We start from the raw sequence: 21,658 nt of genomic DNA on the forward strand, positions 1-21,658 counted from the left end.
CCATTTCTTCTCAAATGATCCCTTTTACCACATTCTTCAGCTGCTCAGTTTTTTCACAGTATTAAGGAGTGCACTTGAGACCAACCCAATAAGGGACCCTATTTAGTTCAGAACAACAATCATACTTGGTATATTTATTCTCTCCCCTTGGGATCTAGGTCCCCTGTCACTTTCCTGTCTCTCTGACTTCATCTTCCCGACTCTTCACGTCAACGTGCGGTTGCTCTTTCCCCATCTGCTAGAAAGCTCATGCTTATGTAAGACTTTTGGTGCTCCCGTCACATCAGCCTTCTTTGGGGCGGAGGGGGGCAGCATCTCAGTGGATGGGCGTTTGTTCCCGAAGGATCCCTTCTTTCACGCCTGCAGCCAGCTCTAGTTAGGAGGAGGCAGTATCTCCCGCTATCGCTTTCCTGCTCTCTCCCTGGAGCAGATCTCGCCCACGCCTTTCCATTGCCGGGGAACCAAGTCTCCCTATTTATAGGTTCCGCGGGCTGGTAGGTGTGCAGCCCCCCTCTTCCCAGCTCAGCCACGCCCGGCCCGCCCCGCCCCAGGCCGGGGAGCGAGCGCAGGGGCTCGGAGCCCCGGGCCCGAGAGCAGCGCCAGGCGGGCAGGGGCCGGGAGGGGGTCACATGAGCAGCTTCGCTCGCCCGCTCTCACCTTGCTGCGCTGGGCGTGGGCTGCGCGCTCTCCGCGTCCCGCTCGCTCCCAGCCTGGCGGCGGGGAGAGCGGCCCCCGCCATCCCGCGCCGCTGCCCCGCGCGGGCTGCCTGGCAGGCTGCGCGGGGGAGGGGAGGACGAGAGCGGAGCCGGGCAGGGGGAGAGCAGGGCAGGCACCGCCTCCCAGGGCAGGATGCAGCAGCTGCCGCCTGCAGCCGGCACCGGGTGCGCGGACAGAGGCGGCGGATGAGGCAGCTCCCCACGCCACCCACCGGCAGGTGCAGGTAAGCGGGGAAGGGCCGCAGCCTGCCCTTGAGATGGAGCCGGCAACCGCGGCTAATCCGAGCCGCCTCCTGGCGATATGGCATGCAGGCTTCTAGCGGGTGTGCACACCCTGCACTGTATCGCTATGGACCACACATGCACTCTGCATAGTATAGCTATTGCCTACACACACACAGACCATAGTATAGCTATAGACCGCACACACACACTGCACAGTAGAGTTATATGCTGTGCACAGACACACACTGCATGGTAAGTATAGCTATATACTGCACACACATTCTATATACTTTGCAAACACTAGGTCTAGATGTGAATGCCATATGTCTTTATGCTCTCTGGATTGAATGTATGGATGTCTACTTCTCTGCCTGACTGTGTCTGTATTTTCTCTCTCTCCACTCTACTATCCCCCGCTGTAACTTCTTCCCCATGCTCCCTCTTCCTCCCTGTTTTGGAATCGATAACTCTCAGTCATACTGGCAAGCTGCCGCTTTGAATTGTGTGACTTTTCTGTTCCCTGAAGGGAAAATAGGTCAAGTCTTTTTAACAAAAGCCAAGAAAGGGGAACTCAGGATTCAGCCTGGGTCTGATGATTTTGGGTTCTTACAGGGCTGTAGATCCCTGCTCCTGAGGTGGATTATTGTGCTGCTTATTGGCTGCTTTGTCTATTTTGCTGCTCTTGAAAACTTTTAATTATTTTGTAAAGCTTCATTCACCCTCCCTGCCCTCTCCTCCCCTTCAGCTGGAGGCACTGCAAGATGTGCCAACTTAAGATAAGGGAAAGAATAAAAATCTCACTATTAATATTCTCTTAGCCTCTCTGTTCAGGCGGTGGGTCCACTTCGAGACAGGGAAACGTGATAGTAATCAGCTATGTCTATACCCTGGTTGATGTGCCAGCAGTGTAGCTGCTCAGCTGTGACTAGCTGGTTTCTCCCCTCATATTTAATACTCAGCCAGCGTTTGCATGTGCATGAACCAAACACACTTTCCTTGAGCAGCCTTCTGGGAAGCTATATGCTGTAACCTGGAATCTGTTTAGCTTTTGACACTTCCCAAGTAATTGTGTATTTTCATGTTATTTCTGTTTTTGATAGTTGGATTTAGTACCAGTTACAAAGAGTGGGTTTACTGAGAATATACAGAATTTGCAATAGTTACCTTAGTTGAATACGTTTTTCATTTATGTAGCAGTATTTTAATAAGCCATTTTTACAACTCAAAGCAAGAAATCAGTGAAGTGATATATTCTGTTTGTTCATTCTTCAGCAGTATATTCAAATTGTTATCCAAGTATTGCTTTTGTAATTCCACAGTCCTTAGTGTTGCAGATTAATAGTTGTCTAATGAGAGTTTATAGTCTGATTTTTCATAAATGCCGAGCCCCTGAGCCCACTGACTTCAGTGGTAACTGCAGGTGCTCAGCATCTCTGAAAATAAGGCATTAGTTCTTCTTTCTTTTGCAAAGAAAGAGATGAGCATAATTATTTCAACAGCGCTGTTGGGTTGATGTGATACAGAGGCTGAAATTCCATGCTGACATCCATTGTTCATCTTGACTTTACCAAGCTGTCATGTGAATTATGCCTCTGCAGTTTATGATTCTGAATGTGAGAATCAGGAAAGAGATATGAAAAACACCAGAGGCGATCTATGCACACGAGCTGTAGAGAAGGTCATTGTGGGAGCTTGGAAAATCCAAAAGGCAGATTCTTTTGAAGGACAGTATTTAGAAAATGCTTTTCATTACTACAATTTATTTTCAGGCTACTATTTATATTTCAGTTATACACACCCTTTTTTTGTAGAAAATCTGTTTTAGTTGATCCATTGTACCAACTCAAGAAGAACTATGGTTTTAAAGATGAAATTAGTGTGCTGATCTTAAAAGTAAAGACTTGATGATTTACGTTGTCTTTTTGTCAGAGCTTATATACAGAGATATTTCAAAGGCACTGCTGTCATTTTACTTGTCCAGAGAGATGCAAAAGTGAAGCAACTACATTTGCATAGATAATTTGGCTATGCATTTTAATATTACCTGTGTCAAAAATATCCTCAAAGGGCTTTTGTGCATTCCCACAGGACTTGCCTTATCCTGAGGTGGTCGCCTCAGGTGCCATACTGTGGGGTGGGGTGGGGGCGCTACTAGGACCCAGAGTGTAGAAAATTGTGTCTGCTGCTGGTGCATATGTAATCTCTCTGCTCTAGATGCACAGAGATGGTGGAGTGCTGTGCTGGAGGAAGGAGGGCACAAGACACATAACAGGCAGGCAGGAGAAAAGGTGAGAGGAAATAACAGAAAGCAGCAGGAGCTGCAGGGAGAGAGAAGAGGAGGAGCCTCTTACGTACCTCTCTAGCACCCGCAGGAGCCTGGACTGATTAACACCAGCTTCTCAGGGAGCTTCCTGTTTCCTGCTGCTTCTCTGAACCCACTTGAGGAGAACAGGCAGTCAACTGAAGTAGTAGGAGCCAGTTAGGCCCTTAAGACGCTGATATCTTCCCTCACTCAGGCCCTGCTACCACCCTGCTTATTTGCCCCCTTCAATTGAGTGTTGAGAGCCACTATACCTGGCACAGAACAGCAGTCATGAAAGAAGAAAATGCCCCTCTGGGGCAGCATTCAGGAAAAGAAAGAAAGCAAAGGAAGTTTTTCTATCTAAGCAGGAAGGAGCTCTCCTGAGATACATAGACACAAATGTTCACAGTGAGCCTTCCAGACCCAGTGAGGATGTGAGTGGTGAGGAGATGCCTGATCTTCCAGGTAGTAGGAGTGCAGGTGACCTGACAGCTACTGCAGCATCCATATCGCCATCTCAAATGGATGTAACCATGCACATTCCTGAAGAAAATTGTAGATCAGAGAACAGTGTGGTGGAGGTGCAAGAAACAGCTGCTGCTGAGTTTAGTTCCTTAAGTCTAGATGATCCAGGACTGTGGACCCACTTGAGCAGTAGCCTGAGGGACTTCCTTGTACTGCATGGGCCACAGCAAATGAAAAACTTCATGTTCCCTCAAGATGCATTTCAGCAGGATCAACTCCAAAGGCTGTTCTGGAATATATGTGCACACATAAGATGACCACCCTCTTTCCTAATGCTTTTGTTGCTCTGCGCATACTTCTAACACTTCCTGTAACAGTTGCCAGTGGAGAACGCAGCTTTTCCAAGCTGAAGTTAATAAAAACACATCTACGCTCCACAATGACACAGGAGAGGCTGATCGGCCTTGCAACCATCTCAATAGAGCATGAGCTTGCCCAGACTGTGGACCTTCATCAGGAAGCAGTTCATATTGTTGCAACCAAGAAGGCATGGAAAGCACCACTTTGATTATTCAAACAGATAAAAATGCCAGTGTTTATTATGCAGACAAGAAAAGTTACATTTGCTGTTCAGGCGTTTGAAAGTTAAGTGTTACTTAAAATTTTTGAACATGGCATTTTAAATTGTTAGTTCTCCTTTATTGGGGTAGGTAGCAGAACAGTACCATGAGAGGAGTAGAACAGGAAGAAGGCAGAATTGAGACCTTTCAAAGTTTTGGCACAAGTGAGGGAATATGGGGTGTCATTTGAGCTCCCTGCCTCAGGTGCCAAAATGTTGTGGGCTGGACCTGCATTCTAAGGCTATATATATATTCATTTATGTAAGTGAAATTACATTTGTAGAGAAAACAAACAAGCTAGTCTTTATAATTTTTCTCATTTGGAAGTTTTATAAATCTTATTTTATGATTGAGCTCAATTCCACCCTCAGAGTTAGGGAGCAGATTCCAAAATTTAGAATCATTCATGTAGTAGAGGGATAGCCAATGAGCAGTCTCCATTAATAAGTTTTGATCAGCAGGTTTTTGCCATCCATTCTGGACTGCTGAATCAGAAAGTGGAATGACAAAATATTCTGCAAAAAAAGTCAAAACTACTCACAGTGCATACAAATAAGCATATGTCTAAGACTTTGCAGGAACAGGGCCTAGATATGCAAGTGTATGTCCGCATATTGGGCAAAGGCAGAGGGGGGAGCATGTATGTGAGAAAGCCACATCTAGAAGTTTGTCTCCAGCTATGCCTGTAAACATAATGCTATTTGTATAATGCTCAGAAATCTATTGATATTTTTACATGAGCAGAATCAAACCCATTCTGTTTACATAAAGAAGTAGTAATGCCCAGTTTATTTAAATAGTTCAGTCTACACTGTCACAGTTCAGGGCAACTGCACCTGTATTTCCCCTCCATGGTCTAGCAAGGGCACCCACTTTTAGGCTTCTGGGTCTCAGTTGTCATCCCTCTTGGGCAGAGACTTATGTCTCTCTCTCTCCACTTTTTTTCCCCCCAGACTGAACAATTCCCTGCTGGCACTGTTATTCCCAGTAAGCCAGACTGCCTAGCCAGGGCATCTCTGCTTTGCTTTCTCTTCAGAGGCTTCTGCATAGCATAACTGCCACCAATTACAAGTTAGCACACAGCCCTTTATATGCCAGCACATGTATTAAGGTGAAAGCATTACAGAGAAAACATTAAAAACAATAAAAGAAACTACATGCATGCTGAAGAAGAGATTACCCCTGTTCCCAACTCCAGCAGGGACACTGGTAAGAGTCACTCCCTCAAACCTGTCATAGGGCATATAGCGCCCATCCCCCTCCCTGACTTAGTGTGGGCACTGCACTTACTCCCTGCCTCAGTTTCCATTCTCAGGGAGCCAATAACTTCACTTCAGACACACTTGACATGTGACTCAATAATACCCTCCCTAGGACTTGTTTATTGCAAAACCTCATACAAAGGGGCCATAACAAGTTCCAAATAAACAAAAGGTGCTTCTGGTTTTCCAGGTTCCTTTATAGTCTGTCCTCAAGTTCTGTTCTCAGTCTTTGTCTCTCTTTATGGCAGGAAGCTCAGCCCCTCCTCCTGGAGCTTGGGTATTTCAGGCAGTTATTGTCCCACTCTTTACTAGGAGTATCCAGCTCTCCTCCTGGAACGGGGTTGCAATTTATCTTTCTTAACTGGTCCCATTTAGTCTTCAGGCTCAGAAGGTTTAGCTGCCTTCTCCTGCTGTTGTCTGCTCCCTATTAACTCAGGACCCTTCTTACTCCTTGCAGTGTCTGCAAGCATCTGCCCTACTATGAAGGAGGAATAACATGTATGCTGTCCCCTTCTTCCGTCTCATTTCTTATTGGCTATGTGACAGCTGGCTGCCCCACCCTCTGCAAGGGTCCAGGTGCCAGGCCTTTAAAGATGCAGTTACTACTTCCTTTCTCCCCATATCTCCTCAGGCTTTGTGTATCAAACCACCCCCAAATTCTTACAGGGCCATGCCATGTGACAGACAGGACTGACCAGTAGGAAGTACTGCCCTTAAGGGGCAGACTACCCCACCACAAACCCCACATAGGGATTTTTCTGTGGTTACAAGTTCATAACTTCTTTAGCTCAGAACAAGCATCAACATTAATTGGTAATCTTTCCTTTATACAGGTTTCAGAGTAGCAGCTGTGTTAGTCTATTGCCGCAAAAAGAACAGGAGTACTTGTGGCACCTTAGAGACTAACAAATTTATTTGAGCATAAGCTTTCGTGGGCTACAGCCCACTTCATCGGATGCATAGAATGGAACATATTGTAAGGAGATATATAAACACATACAGAGACTATGAAAAGGTGGGAGTTGCCCTATTAACTCTAAGAGGCTAATTAATTAAGAGAAAAAACTTTTGTAGTGATAATCAAGATAGCCCATTACAGACAGTTTGACAAGAAGGTGTGAGGATACTTAACATGGGGAAAATAGATTCAATGTGTGTAATGGCTCAGCCACACAAGTACTCCTTTTCTTTTTCCTTTATACAGTTTGGGCCTTTGATCTTCAGATTCCAGTAACAGGTGACCAGTATATAATCATGCTCTCCTCAGGGTGTAGCTTCAAAAGGCTGGGGTTTTGCATAACTAGAGGTGGGAATTTGAATTCACTTCTCCCTAGAGATTTCCTGGGCAAACCACTTGACTCTGTTTGTCCAAAAGTCTTATTTTGTCTGGCCTATTGTTCAGTATAGTCCTTTGAAATACAGAACACTTCCCAGGGCTCACAATAATACATAACCTTTACATTTAATACAATTTACTCTAAAGATACTTATTTCAATCCAGTTTTTCAAGGATATTGCAGGAAATTGCCATATATGTCACATCTCCCGTAGACATCTTTTTCCAAGTAATCTAGAGGAAAAATAGAATTGATATTTCCTAACTACAGAGGAATAGAGAAAATATTTCTCTCATACTGTGGCTTTATGTAACTGATTTAAAATCCACTTGACACGTAGATCCAAATGTATTTCTCAAAAAAGTTTAGATACAATACAGTGGTACTTTGGGCAAAATGATGTACTCAGATCTGTACATAATGACCTAAGAAAAGCTAATTGAATTTGTGGAGTGAAGCTGAGTGTTTAGGAATTCTTCCATGGATCCATGTATATTCCATTCTCCAGATGGAGTAGTCCGTTTAAACTGGGTGAAAGCAGCAGGAGGTCAAGTAACTTGCTCAAGATCACAAACTTCACTACTGACTGAGCTGTGGTCATAAATGCAGGTCTTTTCAGTTGATTTCAGCCCAGTGTTCTCTTTCCACAGTGTGGGGAAAAATGCTTAAACTCTGTACATTCACCTATACTCAGATCCTATACTACTGAAGTCAAAGTGAGCTTTGACATGGACTCCAAATGGGTGCAGGATCAAGCCACTAGGTAGTGAACCTGGCAGATTGTGCCATTGGCAGGAGGGAGGCTTCTGCATGTGGAGGGTGTTGAGGGGGCACGCTACAAGCCTGGAAGAATGCAAGGAAACACTGGGAAAGCAGGTTCCAAGTCTTTAGAGCCCAATGCTTTCGCACAGTGCTTCCCTCTCTGTGCTATGCCATATCATAACAGCATGGCTCACTCGAGAGATGCTGCCATTGGCTCCCGCCCTACGGCTATTCACACACTATATCTTTCTCCAAGGTGAGCTGTCGTCATGAAGGCAGAGTGCACCTGTAAGAGAAGCATTAACATTTGCGTGGGTTTCTTCTTGGACATCCACCATTTTTTGAAGGGATCATTCCCTGGCACCCTTCCCCTCAGAAAACCCTCAAAGCCAGCTTGATGGTGTGACATGAAGGGACTATGGTAAGCTCAGAGAACAGGAAGCATGCTACATAGCTGTTCCCCCTTCAATGTATTTTTTCACATCTTTGCTCCCTGAAATGCACCACATAGGGGAGTATTTGATGCTTAATTTTCAGTTGTTTTCTCTTTGTCTTATAAATAAACTATGAAAATAATGACAACATTGTTGCTTAGTAAAAATAATAAAAGTCAAGAGAATAGATAGTGCTATAGAAACTAATTTTCATAACTGTCAAGTCTTGTTACATGTTTTCCTCATATAACAAACAATTAAATGTTAATAAACAAAAAGGGAAAAATCATATGCAGCTTAAAAATGCACACAGTTTTTCTGAAGCAGAACATTAGTAATGGAGATCTGGCATTGTAGCTATCTCAGACAGCTGTGATAGAGCTCACTTGTCAGAGTGGTGCTGCCTGCTGTCCGTCTCAGGGATTAGTTCTCTGAGCCAGCACGCTGTATCATGGTGGTGGTGCCTCTTCTGCCACCTTCTCCACCTGCAGACCTATCTTAGCCCAGGAACCAAATGTCTTTCATGACTCAGCCCTCCAGCCATGCCACCACCCCGTGTGTCCCCCCACCCGAAACAGCGGTGTGTGGGGGAAGTATCTCCCAGTTCTATAGTCCAGCCACTTCCCCAGTGGTGAGGCACCCCTGCTCCTCCCAATCCCAGCCCAGGGACCCTGTAGCTAGCAGCCTCCTGATGCCTGTCTCTCTGCCAGAACTGCTTCAATTCCCTGGGCCACTTCCTCATAGCCCAAGCACCGTTTTTGCCCTCTTCTCAGGGTCTCCTGGGCCCTGCCAGCAATTGCTCTGTCCAAGGTACTACCTTCCTACAGCCTACTAAGAACACAGTCCTCTCTCCTTGAGTTCCCTACAGCAACAGATCCTGCTGTGTCCTGCAACTCCCTTTTATGTGAGCCTGCTGGGCCCTGATTGGTTGCTCTGTGCAGCCTCTATCTGATTGGCTGCTCCCGGCACAGCCTCCTTAGGCTGCTTTTAACCCCCTTTCTGGTGTAGGGTGAACATCCCATCTCAACAACATTAGGTCTTTCTTTCCATGCTGATCAGGAAAGATCACTTCTTCACAGAGCTCAGAGACTGAGGGCTGGGAAAAATTTTGTACCCCCTGTGATGTAGTTAGGTTGACCTATCTCCCACTGTAGATGCAGGTAGGTTGGTGGAAGAATTTTTCATTAACCTAGCTACCACCTCTCGGAGAGGTGGATTACCTACACTGATGGAAAAACTCCTTCCATCGATTACAGGGAGTCTCTACACTACAGCACTATGGCAGTGGCAGCTGTGCCTTTGTGGCTGCTGTAGTCTAGACATATCCTGAGGGTCAGATCATCAGCTGGTGTAGATTGGTATAGCTCATGTAGGGCTGTTAAGATGAGGTGATCTTTCAATGGATGTTTTTTATTTCAATAGAGCTATTCTGATTTACCCCCAGTGAGAGTCTTGCCCAGTGTTTTGGACTACTAGGCTGCTTTGACTTTACATTTCTCAGTCTTTTAAAAACAGCAGCAGCTGTGGGCCAAAATCAGTGGTGACTTGCACCCTATGGAAATATGTTTATTCTCAGATTTGAATTTAGGGAACCATAAATTTCTTGGGTTGTTATCGTCGCTATAATCTCCTTTTGATATCATATCATGTATTGAAATTATGCCTTTCCTAAAAAAATGCTTCTAGTTCTAGTTCCCCACATATTCCCTCCTGTATCAACAGTCATTTGGAAAAGTCCAATGAAGTGGATAAAACAATAAAATATCCATCTCTGTAAGAGTCAGCTAAGTATTTTAAAAATACAGAGGGGAAGTTTCAATATTGGGAAAGAGATTTATCACCGTTAGAAAGCAAAGAAGATAAGAATTATTTTTTACTTTAAATATGTGAAAATTGGGCTAAATTTATCCCTGGTGTAACTACACTGGTTTCATAGGAATTGCTATACTGGATCAGATCATCTAGTCCAGAATCTAGTCTCTGACAGTGGCCAGCACTAGATGGTTCAGAGGAAGATGCAAGAAACCCATGGAGGCAGATGTGGTATAAGTCCACATCCTAACCCTAGTAGGCAAAGATTGGCTTAAAACATGAAGCATGAGATTTATATCTCCCTTACAATCATGTTTTTTCCCCCCTATGGATTAGCTATTATAACTTTTTATATTCTTGTTTTCCATAAAAATATCCAATCTCTCTTTGAATCTTGCTAAGTTTCAGTGGTTTTATCTATACTATAAATGCCCTTTTTGAATCCTTGTACACTAGTCTCAAAGTGCAGGACTAAGAAGTCTTTTCTCTTTTTGAGAAAGTAAAAAGTTTGACTTGTGAGGAATGGAGATTTTAAAAAGGTGACAGCTATTCAGAAGGACTGCTAGAATAAAAGAAAAAGTGATACTTACTTGAACAAGAAGATAGGAACGGCCATATTGGGTCAGCCCAAAGGTCCATCTAGCCCAGTATCCTGTCTTCCAACAGTGGCCAATGCCAGGTGCCCCGGAGGGAATGAACAGAACAGGTAATTATCAAGTCGGGCCCCGGCGGCTCGGGCTCGGGCCCTGGCGGCTCGGGCTCAGGCCCCGCAACCCCAGCCCGAGCGGGGCCCGATTCCGGTGGCAAGCCCGGCCCCCAGGAATCGGGCCCCGCTCTTGCTAAGGCCGGCCCTGATCAAGTGATCCACCCCCTGTCACCCATTCCCATCTTTTGGCAAACAGAGGATAGGGACACCATCCCTGCCCATCCTGGCTGCTAACCATTGATGGATTTATCCTTCATGAATTTATCTAGTTCTTTTTGAACCCTGTTATAGTCTTGGCCTTCACAACATCCTCTGTCAAGGAGTTCCACAGATTGACTGTGTGTTGTGTGAAAAAATACTTCCTTTTGTTTTGTGTTAAACCTGCTGCCTGTGAATTTAATTTGGTGACCCCCTGTTCTTGTGTTATGAGAAGGAGTAAATAACACTTCCTTGTTTACTTTCTCCACACCAGTCATGATTTTATAGACCTCTATCATATCCCACCCCCAGTCGCCTTTTTTCCAAGCTGAAAAGTTCAAGTCTTATTAATCTCTCCTCATATGGCAGCCGTTCCATACCCCTAATCATTTTTGTTACCCTTTTCTGAACCTTTTCCAATTCCAAGATATCTTTTTTGAGATGGGGTGACCACATCTGCACGCAGTATTCAAGATGTGGGCGTACCATGGATTTATATAGAGGCAATATGGTATTTTCTGTCTTATTATCTATCCCTTTCTTAATGATTCCCAACATTCTGTTTGCTTTTTTGACTGCCGCTGCACATTGAGTGGATGTTTTCAGAGAACTATCCACAATGACTCCAAGATGTCTTTCTTGAGTGGTGGAGTGGGGCAGCTGCAATAAAGAGGGGTTAAAAGCATCCATGGAGGGGGCTGCAGCTGGGAAAAAGTAGGCTGACTGGGAAGCAGCCACAGCTGTGGCCATCTTAATCAGAGCCCAGTTGGCCCTTATAAGAGGGCTGTGGGCCAGAAACCAAAAAGGGTCTCTCTCTAGCTTCTGAGAGAGAAGGACCTGACTGCCTGTGAGCTGAGAAGGGTAACTGAGGTGGAGCAGCGCTGGGGAGCTCCAGCCTGATAAAACCCCAGGCTGCAGGCCTAGAAAAGGGCCTATGAAAAGGTACTGGGGCTGCAGAGGGGCAGCCCAGAGATAGGACCTGTGGCCTTTGCCTAATTCCCATTACCGATGATGAGTAGTTTGCAGACTTCAGTCTGCCCCAGTGAGTGGGGGCTAGATGGTGACTGGCAGTAGCCACTGAAGCAAGGTGGGGATAGAGGGTTGGGGGTTCCCCTGGGTGTGGAAACCCAGATTGTGGGTTACTGCTGGGGGCAGAACCCTAATGTAGAGGGGCACTGGGGTCTGGGAGGGACCAGCGGCAGGTGAGACACTGGCCTGCAGAGGGTGCTCTGGGCTGGAAGAGCTAATTCCCAGGATGACCAGCAGGAGGCACCACACAAGTGAGTCACACCCCGCTACAAGTGGTAACAGCTAATTTAGATCCCATCATTTCATATATATATATTTTCTAATGTTCGTTACTTTGCATTTATCAACATTTAATTTAATTTGCCATTTTGTTGCCCAGTCACCCAGTTTTGAGGGATCCTTTTGTAGCTCTTTGCAGATTGCCTGGGACTTATTTATCTTGAGCAATTTTGTATCATCTGCAAATTTTGCCACCTCTCTGTTTACCCCTTTTTCAAGAATACGTTGAACAGGACTGGTCCTAGTACAGACCCCTGGGGTACACCACTATTTACATCTTTCCATTCTGAAAACTGACCATTGATTCCTACCCTTTGTTTCCTATCTTTTAACCAGTTACCAATCCATGAGAGAACCTTCGCTCTTATCCCATGACTGCTTACTTTGCTTAAGAGCCTTTCGTGAGGGATCTTGTCAAAGGCTTTCTGAAAATCTAAATACACTATATCCACTGGATTCCCCCTTGTCCAGATACTTGTTGGCCCCCTCAAAGAATTCTAGTAGATTGGTGAGGAAAGATATGGAGAAATTGGAGAAAGTCCAGAGAAGAGCAACAAAAATGATTAAAGGTCTAGAAAACATGGCCTATGAGAGAAGACTGAGAGGTGACATAACAGTTTTCAGGTGCATAGGAGGAGGGAGAAAAATTGTTCTCATTAATCTCTGAGGATAGGACAAGAAGCAGTGGGTTTAAATTGCAGCAAGGGCAGGTTAAGTTGGACATTAGGAAGTCAGGCTAGTTAGGCACTAAAATAAACTGCCTAGGGAGGTTGTGGAATCTCTGGAGTGGGAAATTTTTAAGAGCATGTTAGAAAATCACCTGTCAGGGATTGTCTAGATAATACTTAGACCTTCCTTGAGTGCAGGGGCTTGGACTAGAAGACCTCTTGAAGTCTGTTCCAGTCCTAAGATTTTTAGAGCATATATGTTAATAGCTTCATCAGTGGTCTGACAGAGAGGCAAACAGCGTATTATGGCCCTGATTCAGCAAAACAATTAAGTTTAAGCAGCAGGTACGCCACGGAAGTCAATTTGTAAATTAGATTAAATTGAGATGTATTGAATATAGTAGTGAGGACAGTTTAAGGACCTACAGTGATGAGCAATATGGGCAGAAAATAAAAGGAAAGTTATACTAGTCACATGCATACTAATTTATCTGGGGGAAAAATAATCTAAAATACAGATATTTAATAGGGGAAGGTAACTGAGAAAGCAGTAATGCCAGAAGAAACAGGATGATAGTGGACAACTGATTACCCTTATGAGGATGCAGTGCAATTTGGCACAACAAAAAAGATATTCACAAGTTGGAGAGAATACAGAGAAGGGCAACAATAATATCTCAGAGCTGCAAGGATTGATTAATCAGAATCAAAACAACTAAATATATAGCTTGGTTAACTGATAATTAAGGGAGAGAAGACTGGTAACCGTTTACAAGCATTTGAGGAGTATAAAGACTGAATAGGAAAAGGGGTTGTGTGATTGATAGATTTGTAGCTGATTGTAATAATAAATACTGTATCTTGACCTCATTGTTAAGATATTTACTGTATGATCTGTTGGATTAAATCAACAGCCCTGTTGATCTAAACAGGAAGGCAACACAATGACTTGAGAAGTCCTTCAACAGTACTTGTGGGATTGATACAAGACAATGGGAGAGAATTTGGTTGGAGGTTGCAGTGTCAGGGAAGTTAGATTTACCAGGGTCTTCATTTTTAGGATGGTAAGGCCTAAGGTAAGGTAGAGATGCATATAGATATTCTGTTTTAAAATCCTTTTTCCTCGTATGTTATGCATTGTTCCCACAGTTCAGATTAAATAATACTTTGTTCTGAGAAGGCTGCCTGGTCACTTTATTCACTACTGGTCACAGCTCCCAAAGGGCAGAGCTGCAGGTATGTAACCTAGTTAGACCTGTTGCGGGTAAGCACGGTTGATACACAGGGTACTCTAGCCCTGGACCTGGTCTAAGAGTGGGAGAATCACAGGATTCCACCTCAAAGAAGGTAAAGGCATGAGGGCTGAGACCCGAGGGAATGCACTCAGAGAAACCAGAGAGAGAGGGTCAGTGGTGCAGCTAGCCCTGTAACCATGGCAGATTGTAGCAGAGTATCAGGACATATAACTAGGAGGCTCTTGAACTCTTGGTTGTAAAACTGTTTTGGGCCTTCTGTGGCAAATGATCTCCTTTAGTTTAAATCTAAGTCTGTTATGTACATTCTGAGAACACTGAAAAAGCTCCTGTTACTTTGAACAAAGATATATATATATGAGAGAGAGAGAGACCATGAAAACAGCAGCAAAGCTTACACAAATGAATGTAGCACCACTGTGACACAGAGGCTCATTGGTGCCGATGGGCAAAGGGTTCACTGTTCTTTACAAGCAAATATTGTCTCAGACTTGACAAACTCATTATACCTAATACATCACTTCCATGGCACTTATCCATGAACGGTAGCATGTGAGGTCTCCAAAATGAAATCTTGTAACTTACTGATACTCAGAATCATTGCAAGATGTGTTTATTGGTAATAGTTAAAGAATAATTTAACTATTGAAAACGATGCCTTATGGTCTTGGAATAAAAGTTTGTCATCAGGCAATCATATGTCTCAGTGATGGCCTGTCCAAGCGGGAAGGAGTAGTCACTCCTACCTGGTCAGCCAGTGATGTAATGCAAGGGTCAATTGTCTACTGTTGCCCCATCCCAGAACTGATAATGGAAAACAAAGACAACTGCAAACAATCAAAACTAATTGGAGGTAAAAAGGAACATTAGAACAGACAGGGGATCACCCTGTCCATGAATAAAGACAAAAGACTAATTTGATATATTGAAGGGTGGAGAAAGTCACTCTGCATCCATTCACTGAGGAGACATCCTGTTGAGCGGAGAGGTGCTTCATGAAAGATTGGATCCTAGTTCCTGGGAAGCCAATCAGCTCTGCAAGAGATTGAACTTGGGGGGGGGGGGGGGGGGGGACATACTTTATTAGATAGGAAAGGTAACTATTAATAAATGTAGGTCCTAATTTGCATTTTATTGTTTTGTATTGTAACCATTTGTTTCCATCACTATCTCTTGTTTCTAGTGGAACCTCTATTCTATCTGAAATAAAGTTTTTGCTTTATTGTAATTGCTTACAAGTGTGGTGTGTTACACAGGAACAGTGATTTAATGTAAAACTCGTAAACTGGGGGGAACAGTGCTCCTTTGGGAGCAGAGGATGTGGGATTTCTGAGAGTAGCCAGTACCAAGGGCTGGATATTACAGGGGAATGCTTCAAGGGGATTCAGGGACTGAGGAGCACCTCTTGTTAACCTGCAAGGCAAAGACAGGGCTGGCAGAGCCCAGAAGAGTGTGCTTGAGTGACTTTAAAGCTGGTGGTATTAGGCAGCTAACCTCCAGCCACCACAAGCAAGACTCATGGTGGTAGGGGGTAACAAGGTGAAGTCTTTAGTACCCCAAGAACCATCACACCCTGTTAAGGCTGATTTCCCCACTCTGGCACTTTGCATGCAGAAGGTGGGGGCCCACAAGGATTCTAAAAACTAATACTGGCTACTTCAGGCTTGTAGTAAACTCCCAAGATTACAGCTTTTCTCTGACTGTGTCTGGGTAGATGCCACTGCCAAGTGCAAAACCCCTTTGAGAACCCAGGAAGGTGCACTTGAGAATTCCTTCCTTAGAGGTACCTTCAAGCCCTTTCACTCCCCTCTGGGGAAGAGCTGAGAAGGGGGAGGAAATCAGCTGTTGTCACCAGCTAATTAAACAACATGTGCACAAACCTCTTAGGACACACAAATCCAATCCTGTTCTTAAAAAAGATAAATTTTATTAAAAACAAAAAAAGAAATACATCTGGAATCTCAGGCTATCGCTAGATTTTTTTATTTTTAAATCCACTTACAAGGATTAGCATCAGAATAACTTTCTTGAGGTCCATCTTAAAGGTTACAAGCAAAACAAAAGCATCTGGAATTAGCACCGAGGAATCCACAAGCCATAAAGAGATAAACCTAATCGCATATTCCTAGACATTTCCTGAGCTACTTACATATCTGGGGTTTCAAATGAGTAGTTTCTAGGTATGATTGGCTGATTTTTTCATACCTGGCCCAAGCTCTTACAGCATAGCTTCTCTGTCCCTTCTCTCCGGGAGAACAACACAGACAGACAAAAGGGGAGTCTTGTTTCAACTGTAAAAAGTTCTAGCCTTCCCATTAGCTCTTTTGGCCAGGTGCCCACTCACTTCCTTTTACCTATGCATGCAGTGAGACTTTTTAACCCTTTACAGGTAAAGCAAGTCAAGAACAGCTACTAAGAGGGATTTTATAGCTACTGGCTAGGTCCATAACATGGAGCTACCCCTACCCTTCATTTATCACACACCCACTTCCAGAATTCCTGTTTTAAAACTCTTTTCAGGTTCCCAATCAGCATACAGTGTTTCTGAGTGACTCAACTGGATTTTTATCTGTTTAGGAGGAGTTAACAGATGTGTGACTGAGCTGTCAATCAACATCCCTCTCCTCCCCCCAGATGTTGTTTCACTCAACATCTTTGGATGTGGAAACGGCATACCTGCAGAGTTAGGAAAATAGATTGTCCCTCTCCGTCCAGCCATTCTGCAATACAAAGGAATCCCTTGAAAATTCAGTGAACTGCTCTCTTAACCACAAGGGATTGAATATTGACTGCCACTTGGGCCTGGATACTGTGATTATTGGCACTTTAGGAATGTATGCAGTAATTAACAAAATTATAATATTTGCTCATCAGCAGTTATCGCCTATTGTTCTCACTAAAATAGCTTTAAATACTGAGCTATTAACCCCTTTCTGTTGTTTCCCATCTCACATAATTATTTCACCAACATTACTAGTTTCCTACATTTACCAGTTTTACTACAAAAGTTATCATTGTGAAAAAAGAGTAATCAGCAAAACAAAACATACTTTTACTTCCTCAGAAACTGATCTCTCCATTTTACTTTTCCATAGCAGCCCACTGGGGAGTCTTCTGTTTGCTTTATTACCAGAAAATACTACTTTTGTTGTTGCAAGTGCCAGAGATATAGCTGTTCCTTTAAATTTAGAACAGTGAAAATAGATACATTTCCATTGTTCCAATGGAGCAAGAAAACAGTTTCAAACTTCACAAACAATCAATCTACTCTGAGTATAGCAATTATTCTTACTGCCAGCAGAAGGATAATTTACTGCCACACAAAAGCTTGAAATGTTAAATGAGCTCTTGAAGAATACTGGTATATCTCCTCCAGATATTAACAGTAAGGATGTGATGCCAGCTTAAACTAGCAAGATAATGTGAGCACTCAGTCATTAACTCTTCCTTAACAATGCCAAAATGTTCAGATATTATGGAATAGATAGGATAAAGAGCACATGCATCTATCACTGACCAACGTTGGGACAAGATTAAGTGAGAGCCTTAGGTTTGAGCTTTCTTCTTTGTGTTAGATTTTGTCACAACTTAAAATACAAAAACTTCACCTAATAAATATTTTAAGTCCCACTTTTCAAAACTACATTTAAAATTCTCTTCCAAATATATGATCTAATATAATATACGTCTTGGAGCTATCGTGTTGTGTATTCCTCAGGACCGATTGCTTCAGAAGATAGATAATGGATATATAGAGACTATTGCATCTAGGACACTGATGTTGGGTCAAATCCAATCCACATCAGTGCTGACTGAAATTCATGATCACAGGTTGTTTGGTAGCCTCTACCAAATCTATCTAACATAAACCAGACTGTGATCAAACACCCACCTTGCAAATGCAACTACCGGGGTTTAGTTGGCAATCTTGCCAGATAATCAGCATAGGGACTGAACAAACCTCTCCCCTCTTGGGGTTTTCCTTTTGGTCCAGGGTGAAAGCAGACTAGTGAGGCAGTGTGGAGGAAGCTTGTACTGCAGTTTCCCATGCTGCATCTGGTCTGTGAACTAAGAACAGTTTTACGTCTGTTGGGCTGACAGTTTCACACCTTTCATGAGCACTACATTAACTTTATGAAAGTATTTCAGAGCAATATATTAATTAGTCCTCAGGCCCAATTATCTATTCTGTTTGAGTTATACTAGGCTTAGGAATGTTTGGATGCCAAGGCAGTTTTATGCCAGATTTGCACCACCCTATATTTTGGGTTGTCTGTGGTCTGGGCCAAGGACAAGTTAGCAGCCACTGGGCTGAAGGAGCCATTGCAGCAAATAAGAATAACTGGAGTGGAGCAGTGTTTTGACCATGCTCCCTTCTCTTAGGGCTTGTCTTCACTGCAGAATTAACTTAGGGTATGTCTACACAGCAATAAAACACCTGCAGGTGGCCCATGTCCGCTGACTCAGGCTTGTGGTGTGGGGCTATAAAATTGCATTGTAGATATTTGGGCTTGACCTGGAGCCCAGGCTCTGGGACCCTCCCCTATTGCAGGTTTATAGTGCTGCTTATGCTCGGCCTGGTAATCTGACCATGGCAGTGTGGATGTAAGCTAATTGACTCGGGCATTGCTAGTCCCCCACTGCCTTCCTACAATTTCCCCTGGACTGTACTTTCTTGCTATCTACCAACTCTCGTCTTCTACACTGGAAGTTCCCTACCAGTCCACATATATTAGTTTGGTGTTTAAACACCACATTGCATGGGGATCTCTGTATCTACAACGTTTATACTATGCTTCCACAGCACTTGAACAGAAGAGATGGCATCCAGGAAATCATCTTCCCAGGTTGCTGCCAGCTGGCCAGATGCTGACATGAAGGTTCTGGTGGACCTCTGGTGTGAAGTCAGTAAGAGCAATGATTTGGGGAGATCTACACAAAATGTACAGTTCTATCTCCAAGAAGCTGGCAGAGGAAGGGACCTCAGTGCAGGGAGAAAATTAAATCTCCTAAGAACATGTACCAGAAGATCAAAGTCCAGAAGTCCTGGTCTGGCAACACCCCTAGAAAGTGTCTGTTCTACAAGAGGCTAGACTGGGTGCTCAAGTGAAGACTCCATGTGAGTTTAATGTTTGGAAAAAGAGGTCCCAGAGAAGCTGGAGCAGACACAGGGAGTATAGGAATTAGAGGGTGTGGAGCAGACACCAATGGCTTCAGAGCACAGCTACAGTGACCTCAGGCTGGAGTCCCAGGATCTCTTCAGGGAGGAGATGGAGGGATGGACTGGAAAGGACACAATTAAGAAACCAGCATTGTAGTAGATGGGTAAGATGCAAGTTACTGCCTTTGTTATTTTTATGGGGGCTATTACAACACAAGGGGTCTGGCTTTGCTTGTTTATGACTACTCTCATTATTGTGATGGGGGATGTTACATGTTATGGGGTGGTCTTTTCATGCAAAGCTTCACTTGAGGCTGGAAGAACTTACATTTTCCATGCCCCTCTTTTCTCTTCCTGTCCTCCCATCCCCAACCATGTGTGATCCAAGATGTATTCCAAAAGAGGAAAAAAACATTTAAACAGGCAGTCAGTAATTTATTGTGGCACACGTTCCTGCATACATGCAAAGAAGGGCTTTTTAGTATAAGATGAGGAATGCCAGCAAATTCAATAAAGAGGTGGCACAAGCATCTGTTTGTCTGTCTGTCTGCTTTTCCTCATACAGGCCCTAGCATTAGAGCATTTTCAGAGGCAACCTAGATATTAAGTCTACTGCATGACTTCAGGGTTTAAATTAAATTAAATTCATTGGAAAGAGTTTCTTGCAACATCAGAAATTCTGAGTAGACCAAACCAAGCTGAAGCATCACACATGGTAAGAAGATGACATATTCAGGACATACTTAAAGGATGTCAGCAGCAAGACTTTCACATCAAGTGACAATATGGACACCACCTCGGAAGAGAAAAAGACAGTGACCTAGAGAAATATAGAGAATGAAGCCAAATCTATCACCATGATACTCAGAAACCTGAACAGACCAGCACAAGACTAAAATAAATGATGGAAATTTTTGGACAGCCTGTGCACCCAAAGGCGTAAGAGGATAAAAAATGAAGAAAGATGACTTGTGACAGTATTAAATCTGGTACTATTGGTCCAGGATCCTGCTGCCTCTGGGGGGAGAAAAGAGAGGAGGGGTGAATGTGGGGTGTTGCAAAAACACATCTGTGGAGGTCCTGTTCTGCTGCATCCTAGTGCAACATCCAATTTATGTTGGCCTGGATTTTCTTACAGTCCTAGGTAATGATACAGGAGAACTCAAAGCCTGCTACTATTTCAAGAACATTTAGAGTCTTCACTTGTGGGCAATGTTCCTTCTAATTTGTTCCATCCATGTGCGGAATGAATTTTGTTATGTGCCGCACCAATAGCGAGATAATGTGCAGATGTGTGCCACCACTGCAAAAAAACCCCTAGATATGTTTTTAAAAAGTTCATAAGTATGGAAGAAAGAATATTAAAACAAGGGATAATTAACAAGGTGCTCTGCTTAAGATGTTTAGCTAATATGAAATCAAATAAAAAGAAAATTAACACTGCTCTTCGAGTACATGTATTTTATCATCCTTTCTAACAATTCAAGCTAGTAAACACACCAAAATGTGGCATACTGAAAACAGCTATATAAATAAAACAAAGTCGTGCTCGTTAAGTGAAAGCATAAAAAAAATGCACCAGAGGCCCAATTTAATAATCTACTCCTACCATAGACCACTAAATCTTCAGGAAAAGCTGCTCTCGAAAAATGAAGCATCTGCCAAAACACTAGCATGCTATGGACTTTTGCAGTTCAGTAAACTATCCCTCTTGTATGCATATTATCTGCACACATAGCTTTAAGATGCTAAACAAATCTATGAGTCAACTGGAAATAGTCATGCTCTCAACGCAAATATTAATACAATATTTTAAGGCATTCACTCAGATTTATACAATTTCTCTGGGATGTCAACTCTTAATCTGATTAATACTGCACACACATAGAACAGTAAAAATAAGTAATAAAGCAACACAGATAGCAAGCAAAACCACAAACAAACAAGTGATAACATTGAAAATACGAAGGGAAGTAAGACATCAAGTGGTGGGTTATGGGTATTTAAATGAGTGTTTAGGACCCACGCTGTGCAAGTGCAACAGAGCCCTGTAGAAACAGGCGAAGTTAAAGTTCTCCTGGTTTCATATTGTGTGTGTCACCAACTCAAAAACTCAGAGAGAGAGGCGTGTATCTCCCCAGCCGCTGCGACCCAGCCGTGGCCGGGGGAGGGGAGGCGACTGAGCTGTCTGGCCGCTGCAGCCCTTCAAGCCCCAAACTCCCCACTGCCCCCTCCACTACCACCTATTCCCCCCACACCACCAGCTTACATGTGCATCCTCCTCTCCAGGGTGCAGTCACCTAAGTAGTGGAGTCACACTTGCGCAGCTCCACTAATTAGATGCACGGCCCTTGCTGCCCTTTTGAGCGGCCATCCAGGTGCGCGCACCTTAGAGGGAATGCAGCTTGTGGGTACACCAAAGCAATAAT

General features: G+C 43.7%; 1 protein-coding gene across 2 annotated transcripts in view; it reads left to right on the forward strand.

The window, feature by feature from the left end:
* The first annotated feature begins 860 nt into the window (after positions 1–860).
* Positions 861–21,658, forward strand: part of TRMT9B (tRNA methyltransferase 9B (putative)) — a 36,685-nt gene continuing 15,887 nt past the window's right edge. Inside the window, exon 1 of one of the 2 annotated variants that reach the window (XM_054030271.1) lies at positions 861–940. In XM_054030271.1, the coding sequence (XP_053886246.1) occupies positions 903–940 (38 nt within the window). In that variant the 5' untranslated portion in view covers positions 861–902. The remainder of the gene's footprint in view (positions 941–21,658) is intronic. The other variant, XM_054030270.1, reaches the window with a different exon arrangement.

This window comes from Malaclemys terrapin, chromosome 5 (genome assembly GCF_027887155.1).
Source record: "Malaclemys terrapin pileata isolate rMalTer1 chromosome 5, rMalTer1.hap1, whole genome shotgun sequence".
Lineage (NCBI taxonomy): Eukaryota > Metazoa > Chordata > Testudines > Emydidae > Malaclemys > Malaclemys terrapin.